Source organism: Macrobrachium nipponense, chromosome 22, assembly GCF_015104395.2.
Source record: "Macrobrachium nipponense isolate FS-2020 chromosome 22, ASM1510439v2, whole genome shotgun sequence".
In the NCBI taxonomy this organism is placed as follows: Eukaryota; Metazoa; Arthropoda; class Malacostraca; order Decapoda; family Palaemonidae; genus Macrobrachium; species Macrobrachium nipponense.
Genome location: NC_087213.1, coordinates 31,895,064 through 31,918,215, shown reverse-complemented (window position 1 = coordinate 31,918,215; position 23,152 = coordinate 31,895,064). Strand labels below are relative to the sequence as shown.

The window sequence follows — 23,152 nt, the reverse complement described above, 5'->3', positions numbered from 1 at the left end:
ATCTATTATATCTTATATATATATATATAGATATATTAATATAATATAATATATCATATATATATATATATATATATATATATATTATATATATATATATATATATATAAATATATATGTATATGTGTATATATACATTATATATATATATATATATATATATATATATATATATAATATGTGTATGTGTGTGTGTGTGTGTCTATGTGTGTGCGAGCGCGTGTGTAACTGAATCACGAAAATATGGAACGTAATGTTATATGAATAAAGATAAATTCCACAAAGGAAAGATAAACAATGAAGTTCTGCAAACCCTTTCGACTGCTAAGTGAAGGACAAGAACTGGAAAAGCCTTGTAGAACTCCACTGTTACTCTTTCCTTCGCGGAATTTGTCTTTATATATATATATATATATATATATATATATATATATATATATATATATATATATATATATATATAATATATATATAGTATATATCACGATAGATATATGATTTTCTCGGTATTGCAGGCAAAACATATATATTTCAAGTATCCGTCCTTAGTGCTCTGAGACAACAATGAGGGGATGATGGAAGGGGAAGAAAATTGGGAATACTGTTGGCCAGAACCCTTTGTGGACGCGAAAGTCGACGAAGAGATCATTAATAAATTACTTTGTTAGTTAGGTATAGAGAGTGGAATTCCATGAAATGGTATTCTAAACCCAAAATGATACATGCGCTTACAATCAGTTTTGTGACCTCAAGTTTATTAGTGGTTGCCCGTTGAAGAAATCCCGAATGCAGATATCCATGGTTCTCCTGTCTCTCCTCCTCATCTCGTCTCATTCATCGTCTCTCTCTCTCTCTCTCTCTCTCTCTCTTTGTACTTCAATTTAATCACTATAGATCTTTGTGCACAGTGCAATGACTAGCATGACAGATATACAAATAAACCGATTATGAGATAAAACATTCCCGGGAAAGTGCGTCATTGCCTGAAAAGTGAACTTCTTAACCCACGATTTATAATATCTTGGCTGTGTCAGAGAGAAGATTATTATTCCAATTTTGAGTTACCGAATAAACGAGAGCAATTAATATGAGATAAGTAAATACGTTGGACCCAAGTCCCCGTCCGACAGTAGCCCCTTCCCCTCCCAAAAATACTCTCTGCCTTGTCTAACAAAATGCCTTTCAAGCACGATTTTGATATACGCAATACATCCTACTTAAAAAAAAAAACGACAAATATACGCATTTCAGTTTGTACAGAGTTTTTAAACTATGCGTTTATTCTGGAATGCGAACCAACACGAGATGAATAATTATGTGGGCAGGCCAACGAGAAATTACAGGCAATTCAGCCACGCTGTATTTCAGTGATCAAAGAAGCCATGGCTGAAGTATCAACGCACGTGTAACTAGCAGCATCATTACGTAAAGATAATGTTCATAATTGAGCTGCTTCCAACGAAACAGGCCTCGCCTCCGCCCCCTGGATTCTACAGTCGTAAATGACAAGGTACGGAACAGGACAATTTTGGTCAAATTATTCGGTAATTAGTATATCGCTGAAAAATGTAAAATACAATATAAGAAAAATTGTGAGTTCGAAATGTTCCGTAATGGTAAACCTGCTAATGCCTAAAATACAGACTGTGAAAAAGAAAACGTTTTTGAGTCAATATTAGTATAACTGTTAATTTTCTAAATTCAAAATAAAAGACATAAGGAACCGATGAAATTATTAACTAACGTTAAAACTGCTGATATGCAAAACCTGGTATCACATGACAATAATTGCTTAGACTGTCAGGTAATCGACGAATGCTGCCGATCCAGAAAGCGGGAAAAAGGTTGGGCGAATTATGCACAATTCATCCAATTATGCAATAGCCACTAGCTTTCTCCTTGTTATAATTACTGCGCTTGAGCCAAAAACGTGACACAAAACGAACAGAAAAACGAGAAAAGAGTAAAGAAAACTGAATTATATGTTTCATTATTGATAACGGGCAACTAAACGTAGACATAAAATGGCGTTAAACATTCTAATGAGCACTGTAAGAAAATGAGAATATGAAAATGTAACAATGTTCAGGCTAATAAGTCTTAAAAACGAAATCTTTAGTCATTTTCTCAAGCCGCAATACTTGGCAAGATTCAAACAGAAGTCGCTCTTTAACGATGCTATCATAGCTTACTCACAGCTCGATGATCATCATTTCTATGCATCTACAATTCCAAAAAGACACTATTCAAAAGTGTTCCCCGAAAACCATTATAAACTGCAATAGATTCCCTATTACTCAGCTTGAAATATATATTTTCCCTTGGCTCAACTTGAAAGCTTTATCCATTAAAAAGTGTAAACATAGATATCCACAAACAACGTAAAACCGTCGCTGCTATATATACGTTGGCCATTAAAAATATTACGAGGTCTAGATTCAGATTATCCTTAGCCCGATCTCGTTCGAGGTTACAGAAGGCACAAGTGGAAAAGGTATCTTGATAGAATAAGTCAATATTTAGAGACTTCCGAAGATAAAACTCATTGATTTCCCCCATAAAAACTCTAGAGATGGTAACGTCAGGCATGCAATCACTGTTGTGAACCGTCCGGAACTGACTGCGCACGTGGGAATGATCATCCTTAGAAAGATTCTCATATAATACAAATAGACTGTGGGATCTGGTACATTCCTGAAGTGTGCAAAATGTATAATGATACATATACCATTCGTAATTCTTTTAGAGGATACACCTTCTTGAAACAGCGTTTTTATCTTGCTGATCTTTTCGTCCATTCTTTAGAACCGCCATCTCTTGACTCAGACTTCTGGTACTTCACACGGGCCTTCTGTTATTCAAGCTGACTCAGTCCAGTTTCTTGAGAAGTCAATTTTTTTTATACGATGGGAGACAAGCTCCCGCAGAGGGGAACGTCATCACCTGCCCTCCGTGAAACACATGATTCAGTCATGAGAAAGAGGGGCGAAAGGGAATCAAGATAATTGTGGTGATAAAGGCCAAGTGGATAAAGAGAACAGAGAGGGGAAATGAAAGGGGTCAGATGGGGGAGGGGAGTGAATAGAACAGTACTAGTATGCATCATTTATCGACCCACTCGCGTGGGGTGGAGCGTTGCATAATAGGGTTTCTTTGGCGAAATAGGGTGGAAAATTAATTAGAAGCTTGGTCATAATCAGAATATGTTGAATGACGTTAATTGCGTTTACGCCTAAAGACAAAGAAAGGTGGCATAATTACAACGTATGGCGATGTTACTCACAGTTCTGAGAAGGAACGTCAATTGTTTTGAAAAACAAAAAGGAATAAACTGGAATTTTTAATGATTAAGATAAGCGTAATTCGTTTTCAGTTTTGACAATTTTCTCATGTTACGTCCTCTCACACAGCTAGATGTCGAGCAAAATGACATCTGAAGAACGAAATACTAGATATAAATTAATTTATTTTCTAGTCACAAATGCTAGGAATATATGTTTGCATTATCATAATTCAGTAAGGGAGAACTTGGACATTCAATGCCCATATTTCTTCGTCTGTTTTTCTTTAGCTTTTCTTTCTTCACAAGTAATTACTTTGAGTTATTATCCTTAGATTTTATCATTTCCTTATTTTCCTAATTCACGTAATAATCCGTTTTTTCTCTTGACACTTGCTCCCTCTCTACGTTGTTTGCCCCCTTACATTATATAAATTTCTCCTTTGTCTCATATAAAAAATGTCTTCTTTTCTTTTATGTTCCTGTAGACCCCAACTTACGCATATTACCTATCCCTTATGACAACCATTCTTTATTCCTAGTCACCCTCCCTTACCATCCAAACCCACTGTCTCCATCCATCACTCCACTGCCTTTAACCTTACTTTTTGTATATTCTTATTTTGGTAACGCCCAGCCAATATTCCCTTTCATCTCCCATTCACTCCTCCATCCATCTTCTCATTCAGTGCCCAACGGATAGATGTCGTTTGACTCAATCCGGATAAAAGGAAGAACACTGGATTTGCTCGAGGGTCAACCTCGCCTTTCATTACACCCCCTCTTATTATAGCTTCCCCTGCAAATGATTCTGATAATCTAGAGTAGCCTTTACGGTCTCCTGGCACAAGAGTTGTCGGTGACCAACCAAAGCTGGCTCTTGTGGCACAATGCAAAAAGAGCTTGAGTCTTTCCAAGACAGGGACATTATAAATTGAACCTTATGATGACGACCGCATATGGTTCAAAATGATTTTCGACATTCAACTTTGAAAAGTAAACAATACGCATCTTTATTTCCTCTTGACCTAAAGAAAAAGAAATCAGTGGCACTGTTCTTTCCCGAATCCATTTACAACCAATACGCAATAATTTTCTGTCAGCATGTAATAAGCTTGATACTAATAACGACCGTGCTCCCTGTTCCCTATGATCTCTTGCCTTAAAGACCGGAATGGTTTAGCCGTCCTTAGCAAAGTAGTATTTAGCTCATTATGTCATCGCCAGAGGACTGTAATATCGTTCAAGCACGCCTTCAATAACAGAGTCAAACTCCAACCTAATCATTTTGGCACAGAAACGTAATGATCTGAAATTACGGTTCTGGAGGAAGGAATTGCGGGGGTTTCTCCAAAAGAAATCGTGTGCATAGGAAAGACACTGACATTATGCAATAGATGGGCAGCCTGCGGCAAATCCTTCACGGAATGAAAGATTTCTATTTCTTGTTGTACGGTTTTGTATGCATATGTACTTAACAGCTGAGTTTTCCGTCTATTTGTATTTCTAATTAACTTTTCATATTTTTTTTAAATTAATCGATGAAATATACCTTTGATACTTTGGTAAGATAAAATCTCAATTGCTATCCTATTGTCTACGATTTGTTAAATATGATAGTACAAAAGAGGGTTTTTTTTTTAAATTGCAAAACAAACCCAACGACAGCTTGGTCAAGAATCTGATAGAAGTGAGCGAAGAGCAACCATTATCCAACATTCCCGCTCAATCCACACAAACTCGTGTTTATCAACTATCAGAGAGTCTCTAGTACGCACGAAAGAGTGATACCTATCTATCGACCGGTCAAGAAGCTCAATGAAACTGCACTTTCGTGATTGATGGACTATTTATCAGATTCTTTATCAGTTCTTTTTTTTATTTTTTCGGAAAGATCCCGCCTTCTGGGAAAAAAATTGTCTTTTGAAACTCCTGGCAAGATACTCGTTCTAGGAAAGCAGGTGAAGTCCAGGAAAACCCAGTGAATCATTTCGACCGCTGTGATTTGCAATTTTGATAATTTTGCTCTGATTACGAAAACCGTGAAATTTCGTGTTTGTATACAGATACATACGCATGTATATATACATACACACACGTGTATATATATATGTGTGTGTGTGTATTATATGATTATATTTATCAATGCGTATATGTATATATGTCTACACAGTATATGCGTGTGTGAAACCATAGATTTCAGTAACACCTGCAATACCACACTTTATAACCTTACAATTCAACCAACGATTTCCTTCAAAGAGACACACGCTTTAATATAGCAGTATTTTATGAATACGTTTTTTAAGAATATAGTAGTGCATTTTCCCTGTATGATTTACCAGTGTTTATCACAGAAATCCCATGGTTACTACTTGTTATTCGTTCGTAGCAAATTTCAAGGAAAATGTACAACAATACTGCAATACTCACATCAAAGTATTTCGTGCAATATTTTACTGATGGTTGTCTCCAAAATTATATAGTCTAAAAAAATAAAAGTCGACTCTGCTTTCACACGATAATCAAAAAATGACATAGTTTCTTTAAGAAATAAAATCTTTTTTATACATCAGCAATCTTTGCTAAATCTCAGGTCGATCACTTTATAATGAATGATGCAATGCACCTGCCGGGCGGTAGGCTGGGCTCTTTCCTCTCACGTCAGTAAGCTTTCATGGTTCCCTGAACTAAAAGGTAAAAGATCGTTTAATCACCGAATCTGGATGCAAGTAGTCATACTATTACTTTTAGAATGGAAATTTATCTCGGAAAAAACATTTGCAGAAAAAAAAAACAGAGGTAACGTAAAATTTTGCTGGGTACAGTTTGACTTTTTGATAAGTAATGTATTATAGTATCTCTGATCATTAGCATAAACATATGTATTTATGCAGACGGGAGATCTCAGGCGTGTAGGAAAAAAAATGTCTCAAATCCTCGATCAGCGGTACTACATTTATTGCTGTTAGTTGTTGACCTTCACCTACTTTTTAATTCTTCGAAGTACACATTAATGAACAGAGACTAAAGCTGTTCACCATTAAGAGCCAATTTACTGCCAATAAAACATGATTCAAGTCAAGCGTTATCAGAAGATTGGGGGAATCGCCATAGCTTTTCTTTTTCAGATGACCAACAATAATCATTACATTACAAGGACACTTGTGAGTCACTATCGCCTGCAGATCTCATATACATATACATGTATATATATATACATATATATAAATATATATATATATATATATATATATATATATATATATATATATATATATATATATATATATATATATATATATATAATATATATCAATGTGAGTGTAGTCGTGCTTACGCGCCTTTTTACGATGAAGATGAATAATTATTCCCTCGAAAGTAAGCTGAATCCACTGACTATTTCCTTTGAAGTGATATATACCAAAGTACTTCAGCAAAAGGCATGAGTTCTCCTCGAGATGTTTGGGTGGAGTTCACAAAGCAACTACAGTCGACTTTTCCCTTTCTCTGTCTTGAAATGTCTTCTAAACTGAAGAATCATGACTCTAAAAACACCCATCTTGGCAAATACAATGGAGTTTTTGATTTATCGCATCAAGTACTGGCAAATTATCCTCGACCCTTTTTTGAGCATGAAAGAGAACTGTGAATTCTTTACGAAATTGATTCACCTGAGAATTCGACTGAACTCTCAGACTCCGAATTTTCTCATAGTAATAGTGGGGATCCTTATGTGCTTCATGAGACAAGGAAACTGAGTTGATGGACTTTCTAAGCAAGGGGAAACGGTGTTCAAAATCGTTTCTCGAGCCAGGCAAATAAATAGCGTTCTCAAGAATTCGAGGAAAATATATGCAAGATCAGAAAATTCCTAATTTGGTGAGTTTTCGCAAACCTATGTATTTATTTATATCACTGCTAGCCATACTACGTTTATCACTTGATCTTCATTTATCGCTGAATTTGGCCGCTCAGAATGCTATGAAGGTCAGTTTACTTCCATAATCATAACACAGTAGGCCCATTTGGGCACATACTTCTATGTAGCACTGATGCTATCTTTTATAACCAACTTTATGGCCACTATAGATACGTTTCTAAGAAACATTTAGGTTACTGACGATAAAATGGAAATATCTGAACAGTATTTGGAGTGTTTCCATCTACTACTTATCGGTATTTAAAGCCTTCGTAAAATCTGTTTTGACGTTAGTATATAATCAAAATCATAGATTCGCTGCAGACTTTTAAAAATCAACCTGTGTAAACTGCATGTTGGCAGAAATCGATTCTGAAAATACTTTTAAAAATCTCTCTCTCTCTCTCTCTCTCTCTCTCTCTCTCTCTCTCTCTCTCTCTCTCTCTCTCTCTCCAGCCGAATTTTTACAGACCCTATGTACGTAGCATGAAGATCCCTCGTATAAACACTGACCTAATAATAGGAAAATTATAGGAAATGTAAAAATGTCGTGTCTATATAATCTCCTCTCGTTTCTCTGGGCATTACCTAGCCCTCATTGTTATTATCTCTCTCTCTCTCTCTCTCTCTCTCTCTCTCTCTCTCTCTCTCTCTCTCTCTCATTTCTTATAAGGAAATCATAATGTAAATGGGTTACATAAGACTGGCATTACGGAAACAAAAATCAACCACATGCTTTGTTAGTACTTTAAAATATACACGTTAAAGTACAAAGGTGTACAAATCATACATTGTAGAACATCTGAAACATACTGAGATATTTTGGAAAACAGAATATATATATATATATTATATATATATATATATATATATATATAATATATATAATATATATATATAATATATATATATATATATATATATATATATATATATATATATATATATATATATAGGCAAAGCTCACCATTGCAATGAAAGAAGAGACATACGCCCATGCCATCAGAATTCATAAAGATAGGAACAAATACTCACCAAGGCGCAGACCTGAAGAGCGTGAAGATTAGTCACCTCGTAATCGAGTTTTCCTTGAAGTAGAATGTCTCCTCGATAAGTGTCCGTCGAGTATAACCTTGACGTTATCTTAAAGAGGTGAGCTGATGAACCCTGTGTCACAGAAAGATAAAGGGTTATTGCAAGTAATGATTCATCGTATCTGCCTTTGCTTATTTTATTTGTTTCTTCTCTATCCTTTGTTTGTTCGTCTGCCTATGTATTATTTTTCTACGTTATTCTTTATAAATTGTTTAATATTATTATCAAGGCCAACGCTAGTAAATTTTAGTGACTTCAGCGACAAACGCACTACAGGCAATTTGCTGTTTTTGTAATAAGGAAAAACACAAACAGGAAGCTACAAACTAGATTTTATATGGAAATTAGTAATTACTAGCAGTTATTTAATTATATCTGTTTATCAAGAATCAAGAAATCGTTCCTTATTGCACTTTCATAACCAAGATATAAGCAGAAAAATACTGCAACCGGAACCTCTCTAGTTCCTGTATAAAAACTATCCTTTAAAAAAAGACAATTTCCGGGACTCAAAAACTGAAAAGGAGGCACCACACTTATGATTGGAGGTCAACAGAACAGAAAATAATATGCACCATAAATCAATCTGAGATTAATGAAAGCCAAATAAATTCAATAATAAAAGATATCAGCATCAGATAGCCCATTCTCATTTTCGGTAATTACTTAATTTTCTTTATCAAATGAAATGCGTTCACAAATTTTACTTGAGATTTCCTATACTAAATTGCTCTTGCTTAATATTAGCCTTGCACAAATGAAATAGACCCACTGAGTCGTCGATGTTATTATTTTTAGCCATTTTGCTCCTTTATATGCATAAGTTTAGTATAGTCAACACTTATTCTCACAGTGATCCTACAACAATGATTATTTCTGAATCTCTTTTGCGTAATTACTCTGGTTATTTTCAGGTATGTACGTATTGATTCCAAGTGGGTAGCGCGGACGCGCGCTCAAGATTAGCGCGAATATAAAAATGTATACCATAATGAACATGATTTTGCGACTTAAGTATGTGGTGACTCAAGGCAGCGTCCGAAATCAATGTTAATTCATATTCGTTTCTTTCCATCTTGTACTTGCTGTCTGAAATAGCACGTGCGGTGCATATCATATATTTTCTGCTTAACTATATTCAAGTCCACAACTTCCGTGAACATGCAGAAAGAGAAATATTCAAACCATCATATAAAAACAACATATAATTCAAAGACGATCAAATTGGCGGAGATTCTGGAGTGCATTGTGAAAATTACAAGAAACGAAACAATATCCCCTTAACAATTTCATGGGCTAGGCAATGATATATATAAAGGAATACTGAAAAAGATATGAATATGAGAGGCCTTTCACGTAGATGAAATATGCACACAATACGCCATTTCGATTTCACTAACCTTACGGCCATATATAAACTTTCGTTCACAAATCACCGTAATCTTTTCTGCCATGACACAGAAACTTTCGTGGTAAATAGAAAAAATAAGACCTTCAAAATAACAACCATCCTCTTTACTAAAATTCCAGACATTTTTCTTATCCGGAATCCCAAAGGTCCTTCCAGGTACATATATATTTATAGCTCTTCCTGGAATATAGAATACATACTCGCTTGAAAAAAAAAAAAAAAAAAAAAAAAAAGGTCACCATGCTCTAGCCCCAGCCACCCTCTCTCCAAAATAATGACAGTACCGGAATGAAACGGTGCCTTCGTCGTTATAAACACAGAAAAAAAATTTTTGTCAAGGCCACGGGATGAGCGTCGGAATGAAGCCAAGAAATATCCCTTTTCCATTTATGGGTCAAGACTGGAAGTTTGCGTGTTCTCTCAAACAGACCTTCAACTGCTCCTCTCATCTTCCCCCCTCGTCATTTCCCCTCCTGTGTGTCCTGAGAGTTGAATTGTTTGTTTCCTTGAGTTTTAGCTCTCTCTCTCTCTCTCTCTCTCTCTCTCTCTCTCTCTCTCTCTCTCTCTCTCTTCAAAAACTTTTTTCATTAGATGTATTTCCACAAATTTCCTATTAAGATTTATCACATATGTAATTATTCACCAGCACTGAAGTCATAGAAAAAAATCGCACTGCTAGGTAACCAGGAGTATGCGTAATAAATGGAATGCACGGATTCCTTCCTAAGAACGTTTCAGGTCCCTTTTCGTTATTCACGCATTTCCAACACGAATATACCACACTAAACCGGAATAATGAATGGACATTTTTTTTTCTACTTCTAATGTTCAGAGTTCAAAGCTCCAAGGGTAGTTCTTTTGCTGGAATTTTCATGACAGTCACGAAGAACGTTATTGGCTTACATTAACTTCGTCAAATATTTTGCTATGATTTGGAAACTTCCAACTTAATAAATGTTATTTATTCTAATCCTAACATTCTAACCATATACATTATATTTAACTCTTGCATTTTCCTATTTATGTGTCGATATGTGAAGTCCTCTATTACTGAATAATTTTCATTACTGTCAAAATCTCAACATCTCAGGAATTGCATATTTTATGATTTTTATTCAGATAAAACTTAGTACCTCCGGCAATATATTCCTTTACTATGTAATTTCTGACTTGACAGAAAATAGAAAACTTCAACTCATCTTTTCCTTCTTTATACAATTCTATTTACTACGCAAAAAAACAGAATGGTCTACTTCTTTCAACGAATTCTTTCATCATACTTGCAAAGCAAACAATCGTTTCTATTGTATTCATCTTCATTTATCATTTAAAACTTCAAAACATTATTTTTTCAATTACCACCTAAATGGTAAAAGGGCACCAGTCCCCCTATTCGTTACTGCTTTTTCTTTGAATGATATCAAGAGGAATACACCACTGGCTTCGTATTCCTTTCTTGACTCGCTTAAATCTACACTCTTTAGAAAACTGCCCGTAAAGTACAAGAGCCTGAAAGAACTGTTCCCTTGAGTTTTATGACCATCAAGAGGAAGTGCTACGTCACAGAGTATTTGCTATGTGACTCATGACGTGACATCATGAATGTAACATGACTTAGAGACATCATATCCTAATGGCACTGTGGCATGGAGAAGCACAAATGTAAATATAAAAAATGGAATCTTGTCAAGCTAAGTTTCTTTCGTATTTCGATACATACACACATTTTTGCATATTAGCATGTAAGTATACATATATAACGTTTTTCATTACCATGCCTCTTTCTTTTTTTATTCCAATTCAATCTTGTCACAGAAAAGGTGTTTGTAACTATATACACATACATGTCTGACATTCTCCATGAGAGAATTTTGCAGCTAAGTTTGCGTCAAATCCTAACCAGTTCAAAACATGTGAAATTTTCTACCATCATGGCAGCCATTGTGAAGCGCTGAAAAACCGAAAGTACCCCAGTGCTCTACTTGACTGACTCAATCTCACGCAGTCTATAAGTATTAGATAATTCGCTCAATATCGCATTCTGTTCTTTGGATGTCATATTTCTTGCACTTAAGGAGCCATATAGTTATCTCTCTCTCTCTCTCTCTCTCTTCTCTCTCTCTCTCTCAGCACTTCCATAGTGTACTAAAAGCTATCACAACTAAGGTCTCCTTCGAGCCCTTACTATGTAAAAATAGATTCTGAATATTGACGTCCTTCTCACGCTCCACCCCTGCATAGTGACCCCCAAATCTCTCTCTCTCTCTCTCTCTCTCTCTCTCTCTCTCTCTCTCTCTCTCTCTCTCTCTCATACTTTTGCCAGACCAGGAACTCACTCAGAAACCGTTCCACAATCACCATACATTGGCCACGGTGGCACAAAAAGGCCAAATTAGTCATGAATTTCAAATTCCATTCGTCAGTCCTCCATTCCCGGTTGGCCATCCGAATTCGGATTATAACAAATAATGGGAAATGTCAGTTTACTGGAAATTCCTTGCGTTTCTGATAATACGGAAATTAATTCTGGTTCATTTATTTATCTATTTATTTGGTTATTTATTAGGTTTTTATCTAATTTGATGAATTAATTAATTTATTTATTTATTAATTAATTATTTATTTATTTATTTATTTATTTATTTGTGTATTCCTTCTGCTCATTATGTAATTCTCAAAGACACCTGAAGAACTTCGTGGAAAGCATGCCCTGGCAAATTAATCTCTGAGAAAAGGCATGTTCATCAGGAAATACTAAATCAACGGGTTATGACTTCAATTATCGTAATCTTTGCGCCAAATTGTTAAATGAGCAGATCGAAGGTGATTCCATCTGAGAAATCCATTTTTGGTTCCAGGAACACCAAGGATCACTCCTGGATTCCAGGTCATAATTTGGTTGCGGCAGCTTAAATTGACCTTGCCTTCGTCAAAGGTTGGAATGACATCGTTTTCATTATGTAGAGGACTCCAATGGCCTTGTACTGGAATGCATTTTTACATTATCGCCAGGTAGGATAATCCAATAAAATATCAATAAATAATAATCCGGTTTCCAAAATGCGCCCTTTTTTTTACAAAAAAAAGTTGAAAAGGGAGCGTAAATTTACAAATTAAATACAATCAATGGATTCCTGGTGTAAATATCAAATGATGAAATATTCCACAATATCTAAATAGTTAACTAACAAGATCTAGCTTATGAATGCCCCTTCAATGAAACTAAATTAAGGGAAGCAATGTTCAAGCTTATCTAGCTTAAACAACAGGTAAATAAGCCAATTCTTATTTTTCCTTGCATAATGGTAGCATTAACGATGATAGGAAGACAAGGCGATAAGAGAAGTAAATACATATATAAATAGATAGACAAATAAAGTGATTGGGAGAAGAGAACAAAATGGAGATTTGCTACAATCAACTAAACCGTGATTAATGAACAAGAGGCATACAACTGCTACCGGCAGAACACACTTGAACTATGCAGCAATAAATGCTTCTAGTGCTTTTGCATTAACAATATAATCAAAATTCTAGCAAGAATATACGAGAGAGAGAGAGAGAGAGAGAGAGAGAGAGAGAGAGAGAGACTCATGAGCCCCGACGCCCTTGAACTAAGATACCAAGAATAGCCTTTTAGCAACAAAACGGTAATAAGGAAAGCATCACATTCAAGAAACTTCAGAAACATAAATCTAGTCCACAGAGTAAATACGTCACGTCACTCTATGTATAAAAAAAAAATTTCCATAAATCAAAGGGATTACCGGCAACATAGGGCACATATCCACACGGAACCAGACTATGCGAAAAGAGTTGAATGGGATAGGATCTAAATTCAGACATTATAGCACGGGTAAGCTCACTTCAGTGGCGGTAATCCCAGCAAAATCCCAGATTAATCGCGCAATCCCTCACTGTCCGTCTGTGTGGACCGAAGTGGCCAGGTACCGTGATGGATGATAATGGCAGTCAATAGATGGCGTGGCCGACGCACATTAGGAGAGCCGAGTTATGCTGGAGCCACTTGTCTTAGTGCCACTCTTCATGTTCTTAGAGCTAAGCATGAAATTACTCTTAGCTTAAGGGGCCCTGGACTAGGAAGGTTTAATTGCGTGGGTTTAGCCTTAGGGGAAAGAGAGACCTTGAGGCCTGGGATGACATTCTAGCACGTCTGTGCGTCGGTTCTGTTTTTACTTCAGAACGAATGCTTTCAAGGTTCAAGGTGGCCAGACAAGGGAACGTTTCTGATGATGATGATGATGATAACGCTTACAACTGGCAGCTCGTTTTTCATTTCCTTCAGTATTCTCTCCCGACCTTTCTCACCACCCATTTTCGTCAAGAGTTTCCTAAATGTCATTTATGCCTGCATATCTGGCTGAATATACGAGGTTATCTATATATAAAAGTCTTTTTTAGTGAGTCCTTGGAATAAAAAAAAAAAAAGGAATATCCCAAACACATAACCTTTACTAATAAATTAAATCTTGAAAAATAAAGAATCATGATTTCAGGGAAAAGTTATTTCAGATTTTCATTTCATTGTATCTTCCCTTATTTACAGATACAAATAAAATACAACTCCAAGCTTCTAATTTTAGATATTGCTAAGAAATTTTAATGTCCAATATTAAGAGCTTGGCAATGTATATTATTGGTAATTCTTAATAAAGGACAGGACGATTAAACCGAATGAATCTATAAATTAACTTTATTTTTGTAATTGTTGAAGAGAGTGTGAGAGTAAAATGGATTCCATTTATTCTTATGTTCTATGAAATCTCTCTTTAGCATAACAAACAAAAAATCCTTTCCAAAACTAACATGAAGTCTTATATTCTTGTTCTTTGTCCTTCACCTTCAGCGTCCCCAGAAATAGACAGTTAACCATATATTGATCTTTGTTATATATCATTTCTATACACAGTAAATCTGTCTACACGAAAATCCAATAATGACATGAAATATTAATTTTAAGAAAAATAACACATGAATTCAAAAGAAAACCAAACTTGAAAAACAATTTAAGTAATAATAATATTGAAATGAAACATAGTGACTTCGTGACATGAGTCGTCAGAACAATACATTACAGCTAAACAAAAGACAAAAGAACGAAAATCAAAGGCGTAGACATAGAAGCGTCACATAAACAAAGGAACAATAGAAGACGCCCCAGAAGATTTCACCTGGAATTTTAGCAGTCCCAACCGAATGTTGAAGCAATTCATGCCAATTAAACTAAAAGGAAAGACTACATTTGGTTCTTAGAGACACGGAACCCAAAGGAGATTATATATCATCCTCCCACAAAAGAAAAAAAAAAAAGGTCCTGTCAGAATCTCAACATAAATAGCCCCACCGGAGGGTATCAAGAGGGTCCCTCCGACGTCCAATCTCTTTTAAAAGGGAGACAGACTAAGACGACAGTTCAATAGCGATTTTAAATCGTTTTTCTGTTTTTTTCTCGTTTTCAGAGTCGAGATCCCAAGACAGGGGTCAGTTGGCAGTAGCCAATCCTACACATTTGTCCGTTGTTGTTAAAATGTTTCTTGAAGAAAATAAACAAATAAAAATAGAAATTCAACTAATAGAAAGTCACTTGGATGACATGGCAGTAACAGTGGAAATCTTTTTTGAGAACGTCTCCTAAACAAAATTCTATATATTCTTACAAACATATATATATATATATATATATATATATATATATATATATATATATATAATACGTATATACATATAAATTTCTCACTCACATGAATGCTAGCAATGTGCTCGCTGATTGATCAGGAAGTTGCGTAAAATTCAGTGGTGTTTAACGTTACAAAATATTGCGCTTCGTATCTTAAGAGAGAATGACCCGATTCTGAAACTCATAAACAGATTATTGATCCCCAATATCTACATACTTTGTTACAAGTAAACAATATGTAACCATAAGTAATCTTGCTATTTTCAACCAGTTTCAAACTGTCATTCTAAAACGTACAGCAATAAAAATTATATGAGCCATTCTTGTAAAAAATAAATAAAAAGCATCATTTATTTTTTCATTTCTTCTAGCCTTGAGCTGACTAATAACTCTGTTACGTGCGTTAATGATCGACGCTTGTCACGAAATATAGAAGCTATTGAATCATTTCCATTCTTTTGATCGACAATTTTACCCGTACAATGCGCATGAGATTTGGTGGCCGGTCGTCAAGTTTTAACTTTGATGGTTTGAATCTTATCTCCTCTGATTTTTATATACATCTTTTTTATTTAGTTACTGTCTAAACTTGTGACGTAATATTTCGTACCAAAAGACAGATGCCAGTAAGCTTATCAGATTACAGAGAAAACTAATGTCAGTTTTACCCAAAACCCAAAAACGAACTACAATATAATATATTTATATATATATATATATATATATATATAATATATAATATATATATATATATTTATTTATACATATATAAAAATATATATATAATATATACATATATATTATATATATATATATAATATATATATATATATATATTATAAATATATATAATATAAACCTAAATTTATGAAAAAAACGAAACCTCTTCCATCAAGTGCTTTGTAATCACAATAGAGAAAACTAATGTCAGTTTTATTTTACCCCCAACCCCAAAAACGAACTACAATATATATATATATATATAATAATATTATATATATTATATATATATATATATATATACTAGATATATATCTAATATATATATATATATTCATATAAAATAAGAATATATATTAATATTTAAAATTAGTAAATTTATATACATATAAATTTATGAAAATTCTATTATAAACTACATAGTATAATAAATATATATATATAAACCTAAATCTTATGTTAAAAAACGAACCTCTCCATCAAGTGCTTTGTAATCACAATAACATAAGATCGTGTTCATTATATGTAAGAGGCCTACATAAAACGTCATGACAACGAATCACTTACCAGTATAGTAAAGTCCACCGACGAAAGCGGTTGTTTCCTCGCCACAACAAAAGTAATCAAGGTTCCAACGGCGGTGTTCTGTGCAATAGACGAAAAGAGATGAAATCACGTACCCATGAAAAAAAAGGGGGGTGGGTTATAGATGAGACTAGATTTTCTTTTATCCAATATCAAAATGTCAATCAGATTAGCTTTGTATAACAATTTTTGCCTGTCATACCACGACAGTTTTATCTCTAATTACAACATACGTAGTATGAACCAAAGTAACGTTAAAAAATCCTGTTTTTATAAACTTCTTTTCTATGTGAATTATTCATAGAAATAAATGAAAACCTTGGTCAGGTTTAAAGCATAAGTATTATCCGCCATCTCACCTCTGGTACAACAGCCGACGCCGAATACTTGACGAAGATATCTGAAGTAGGAGTTCTCCCTTTAGTGGGTACGATACGAGAGAGAACTTCCGTGTGATCTCCTACCTTGTCCGTCACGGTCAGGATAAGAGAGTAGTTCTTACGTTCATTCAAACGCTGCCGTAGGTAAACATAACCGAATTCGTAATCCGATTCGATATCAATCAGGCTACTGTCTTGACCTGCAAAGAAGAGAAGGTGTTACAGTTAAATTATCTAAATCGATCACAATCAGATTTCAAAATGAATTTCATGCTTTTAGATTGGAACGAAAGCAATATGAAAAGAGTATAGATCAAGATATCTCTCTCTCTCTCCTCTCTCTCTCTCTCTCTCTCTCTCTCTCTCTCAGGAATTAATAGTAATGAAAATGTTATTGGAACCTTGCTTGTTTTATGCTCTTGATTTTAACCCTTAGTTATTTTAAAAAGAACATAGAGCATATTCCATATATACTTAGTCTGGAAAATATTAATCTTTATTCACGAGCATTTACTTAAAGAGTCAGAGCGATTTGATTTGCCAGCGTGTTTGAAAATGGGTTATCAAGCATCCGCAGGAATACTTAAGTGTAATAGGAAACCATGATTACTTTAGGTATCGAATAGTCCTTAGCTCATAACACCAGAATTGATCATTCGTTTATTTCAGTAATTTCACGAAATTTCCAAGCGTTCTGAGCAGATTTTAAACTCTTGGAAAGTGTCAACAGCCGCAAACAAAAACAACAAGAAGTAAAGGAAAATTATTTGTTAAGAGGTGACATAAATATAACTCAGAAAATCATTTAAACGTAAATCATGATATCAAGCTGTTCATTATTTTTACTTATTATGTGTGACCGCCTCTTGAATGAATATTATATGATGGAAAAGAGGGAAGGAATTATCCTGAATTTATATCATTTTATGTTCAGGTATGCAGGAACCAACAAACCTAACTCTTGAGGAAAGAGTGAAGGATAAAACATTTCGACAATATTGTCTCAAAACAGGGAAATTAAAGGACAAAAAATAGAAACGCAGACAGAATTTAAAACGCGTGCAAATAAGACCTAAAAGAAAATCCTATTGCAAGATGAAAAGGAAAAGCCTATGCCTTTGAGCACATCAGACCTTTGCATGAACACCCAGGTAGAGGCTTTTGTCGGAAGCCAAATGGTAAACAAAGAAAATAAACAAGAAAATTCGACATGAAAAGGAATATCTCGCGTGTGATGACACCGCCAAAGTGTTCATTCCACCAACAATGCAGATCTCTCACGAACAGTTTGTTACCCAATAAAACCAAAACAAACTAACAAATGGAAGCGACGTTGCTATAATTAGCATCATCAGAAATCCTGTGACCGCGAGCGATGCCTAACGGCCATGCGATGACATTCTTCAGAAGGTTATATTAAGAACGTAAGAGGGAAATGATAGTGACCCTTCGGAACGGAGCATAAATAGCATGCTATCCTAAAGTTTACCATTCTACTACCAATCACGAGACTATATTTTAAATAAATGAACAACGTCATATATGTATGTCATCATATATATATATATATATATATATATATATATATATATATATATATATAATATATATATGTTTATATATGTGTGTGTCTGTGTCTATTATATAAGTATTAATAATAATATACAGATTATATAATAAATACATAAATATGATATATATATATATATATATATATATATATATGTGTGTGTGTGTGTGTGTGTGTTTACGTATGTCTATGTATACAAAATAGAATATGCCAGTATTTCAAGGGCATATTAAATCACGTGAATGGAAATCAAACGATGTATAGAGAAAGATAGATTTCAAATGCAGAGAATAATCGGTTTCAAAGAATCAATAACAGGAAGAAGAACAGCATTATACAACGTCTCCATTAAACGTGAAGACAAAATGGATGAAAATAAAAGAGAGAATGACTTCGCCAATGATTCCTCACACTAAAAATATACGTATACTCGCATAATACTGTGATCCCTGCCACCCTCGTCTTGGTTACGTAAGAAAGCAAAGGGCAGAAAAAACCGCCTTTTGTTCACGTAAGTAGAAACTACAGGACCTTTGAGCACGAAACACGAAGAGCCCCATTATCACAAGGTCATTCCTTCTCTTTCTTTCATTCCTCCTTGCTTTATTCCCTCTCTTTGTTGGCCCTTTTCTCCCTCCTTACGTCTCAGGGGACTTCCCGTCTCTTTCATCAACACGACTTTCATGATACGCTTACAGGTGTGTCCAGGTAGTATACAGCAGATTTTCACCCACTCGGTCGTGTTCAGCTTTTTATACATGTGCATATGTATTAGTATATATATATATATATATATATATATATATATATATATATATATATATATATATGCTATGAATTTTTGTCACATCACCGTAATTCATATACATGAGTTAAGCTACAAATGTCCTTTAATATCCAATTAGCTCTACCTCGGAATTAATATATTTTCATATGTGTTTACCGAAGGGCCTGGTCGGTTAACACATATGAAAATATATTAATTCGAGGTAAAGCGAACTGAATATTAAAGTACATTTGTAGCTTAATGTATATATATACTATATATATGTGTGTGAGTGTAAGTGTGTACACCTGTTTGGAGTCATATATCAGTGAATACAAATAGAAGTAGGGTTATGAATAAATAAGAACTGGATGATGTAACTTAAGTCTGATTAACTCACTCAGAATATATACCGGCAAACTTCTGTTATTAAACACAGAACAAGAAACTCTCGAGGATCTTTAAAGACCAGAAGCATTGAAGTTTATAGTCAAAAGAATTCGTCATTCAAATATAGCTTAGAGTTTCCAAAGAGTAGGTGAGGTAATCTTAAGCAAGTAATGTACATGTATATACAATTATATATATATATTATAAATATATATATAATATAATATAATATACATATATCTATATATATATATAATATATATATATATATATATAGATAGAGAGAGAGATGAGAGAGAGAGAGAGAGAGAGAGAGAGAGAGAGAGAGAGAGAGAGAAGCAGCCGATATCAAGCTTCGCAATAAACTTGAATATCTGAAATGTCCGACAGAGGGATAAATAGATAAATTATCCCTATTTTTCTCGTTAGCCAGAGTGGGAATGACTCCAAAAGGCACAACCCTACAAATAAGGTGAGGCTGGCTACCCCATGCCCTGCCCCTTGGATGTTTAGCAACTTGAGTGTCGATGTACCCTGGCATATTTTTATGACCACCTCTTCAAGTGCTACCCAATCTTAACGTTCCTTAACGTAGCTCAGGAGTCAACGGCTTGTGCGTATGTTCATAAGATGGCTCCCTCGTGCGTAAGAAAGTATTGATGTTTGTGTCAATTACTTGTGTGGTCTAGTATATGGTTGTGTGTGACCTTGAATGCTTAATTGAGGCATGTATATATGTAAGGGCGTAGTAAAGACAGCTATATGACTCGCCCATCCATATGTAACTTTTCATCATATTTTTTTATGTATGCGCACGCACAAACACGTAAGCACATATCCACACGCTCACAAAGTCCCCGACACACACAGTATACATATATAAATATATATACATCTAATTCAGCTTTATATCCTCAGATATACCTATCACTAATTTTATTACTTCCTCAACGACAGAAACACGCCACGAGACATTATTACAATTATTGATCACGTGGTCTTGCCACAAAGCAAGGACTGCACCAGGCATGGGTCTAGTCCTTCGTGTAGTTATAATCATGAATTTTACAGGGGAAATCCATAACTATGTGAACTTACCCTTGCAACATACACTTTTGAATGATTCTAAATATAACCAGCAACATCTCTCTCTCTCTCTCTATGTTTTTTTTTTTTTTTTTTTTTTTTCTCTTTCTTTTTTTTTTTTTTTTTTTTCTTTTTCTTTTTTTTTTCCGTTTCTTTTTTTTTCTTTTTTTTATTTGTTTTATCTCTTATGTTTCTTTTTTTTTTTTTTTTTTCTTCTTTTTTTTTTTTTTTTTTTTTTTTTTCTCTTTTTTGGTTTTTTTTTTTTTTTTTTTTCTTAAATATAACCAGCAGCATCTCTCTCTCTCTCTCTTTCTGTCTCTCTCTCTTTCTCTCTCTCTCTCTCTCTCTCTCTCTCTCTCTCAGCCACAAAGAGGATAAGGCACTGGTTAAATTGCCCAGTAAACTAACCATCATCTCCTTCAGGTATCAAGGCGAAACACTGATTTTCCTAAAATATTGCGGGCATATTTCCAAGAGCCCGTAGAAGATAAGAACGTAGACCTCAAGACCAAGCTAGAATTCTTTGAACGCTCAGAGAAGACATCGTGAATCCCACACATTCTTAGGAAAGGGACTGAACGTAATTGCCCTATATATAGCTCCGACTATTACAAGCAATTAACTCTCTGTAAATACCTGTCACACGGGTCACGAATTCCCCTCCAAGAGACATTTATTTTGGAGTGTGGCGATTAAGCCAAGTGCCTAATCCAAGGATAGGAACTCGCGATTAACGGAGGTAGAATGTAGTTTTTGCGCGAGCCTAAAAAGAATGGTGTCAAGGCTTGCCATTGGTGTTGCAAAATGAGTTTGCTTCAAAGAAAGAATGCAGGTGACTAATGCTTGTGCTAAAGCTTTAGTGCATTCCTGATTTTAAGGAAGATGGCAAGAAAAGGTGAAATGCTGAGAGTGCACAGGGTAAGGAAAGTTGGCAAATGGTAAACTCAAGAGATGAACGACAGTACAATAATGAGGCGTACGAGAGAAATAAAGAAAATTAGGTGATGAAAAGTTTTGCACGTAAAGGAAAAAATAAAGATAGAAAAATGGAGGGTAAAATAATGAGCTTGGACAAAGGGAACAGAAATCGACTGTCGAAAATAGTAAAACTACAAGATGGAAAAAAAAAGAAAGCTGTGAGTTGGAATGGACATTGGGTGTTGAAGGATAGTAAGATAAAGGGGTCGAAGAGAGTAAACTGGAAGGTGGAGTGTGGTAAAATGAAGTTGTGAAAAACAGTAAAAGGACTAGCAAAAGGGGAGTTGAAGAATGGTAAATGTACAAGTAAAAAATAAAGAAAGTTAAAAGGCCAGAGGAAAATAGTTTAAAAGAGAAATGAAAAGTTGGACGTTGGTGAAATGGAGAGATGACAGAAGATATGAAGGAAAATTGTAACATGGATAGGTGAAGAAAGGAATGGCGCTGGATAAAAGAAAGAAGTGGAAGAGGCAAGGAGAGGGACAATGAGAAAGTTAAAATTGAAGCGGCGTTAATGGAATGATGACAGACAGACGCAAAGAAAATTGAAAAAATTCAATAATGAAGTGGAGAGAGAAGTAAAACTCGGCAAATTTAGAAGCAGAATATTAAGATGAGGAAGAGGAGATAATGGATAAAAAATTAAATGAGGAAGTGAGGTGGAGAAAGAGGGCGTACAAGAACTAATTATAGAAATAAATAGAAGATGGATGGATGCGTGGAGGACAAAACGGAGAACCCAAATAAAAAAATGAGAAGGAGCGAAGATGGAAAAAGGAAACAATGAGTGAGAAAGAACAAATGAAAGGAGCTGAAAAGACATAGGATTAAATCCTGAGGAAAAAAGCCTTAAAAAAGGGATGAAAAACGAAATGAGGCGTCCAGTGCTAAAACCCACGCTCGCCACAAATTTGAGAAATGCATTTTATCGTACATCTGGAATCCCATTCGTTTCCTCTTTCGAATGGTGTAAGTGAGTGTATATTTTGATGATGAAAATATGGTTCAATTTTGCATTATATGATCTGTACTTTTGTAAATATCAGCATTAATTTTGCTCATCAATTGTATAATCAATCAGTCAATGAAATTGTGCACAGTCTAATTTTTTATCATATATAACATCATATTTTTGGGGTCCTAAACATTACAAAAATTCAAACCTGAAGAAAATATCTTGAAAAATAAAACAGTTATGGCCTTTTTAAATTTACACTTTTAAAGGCCTTTTTCTCCATTTTTGTAAAATGTGGTGAGTGTGGGTTTTAGCG

The 23,152-nt window shown here is 34.6% G+C and overlaps 1 protein-coding gene across 1 annotated transcript in view; it reads right to left on the bottom strand.

Moving 5' to 3' along the window:
* Window positions 1-23,152, bottom strand: part of LOC135198583 (cadherin-86C-like) — a 101,223-nt gene that overhangs the window by 60,022 nt on the left and 18,049 nt on the right. Inside the window, 3 exon segments of the mRNA XM_064226300.1 lie at window positions 8,238-8,369; window positions 16,694-16,771; window positions 17,071-17,291. Of these exon segments, the coding sequence (XP_064082370.1) occupies window positions 8,238-8,369; window positions 16,694-16,771; window positions 17,071-17,291 (431 nt within the window).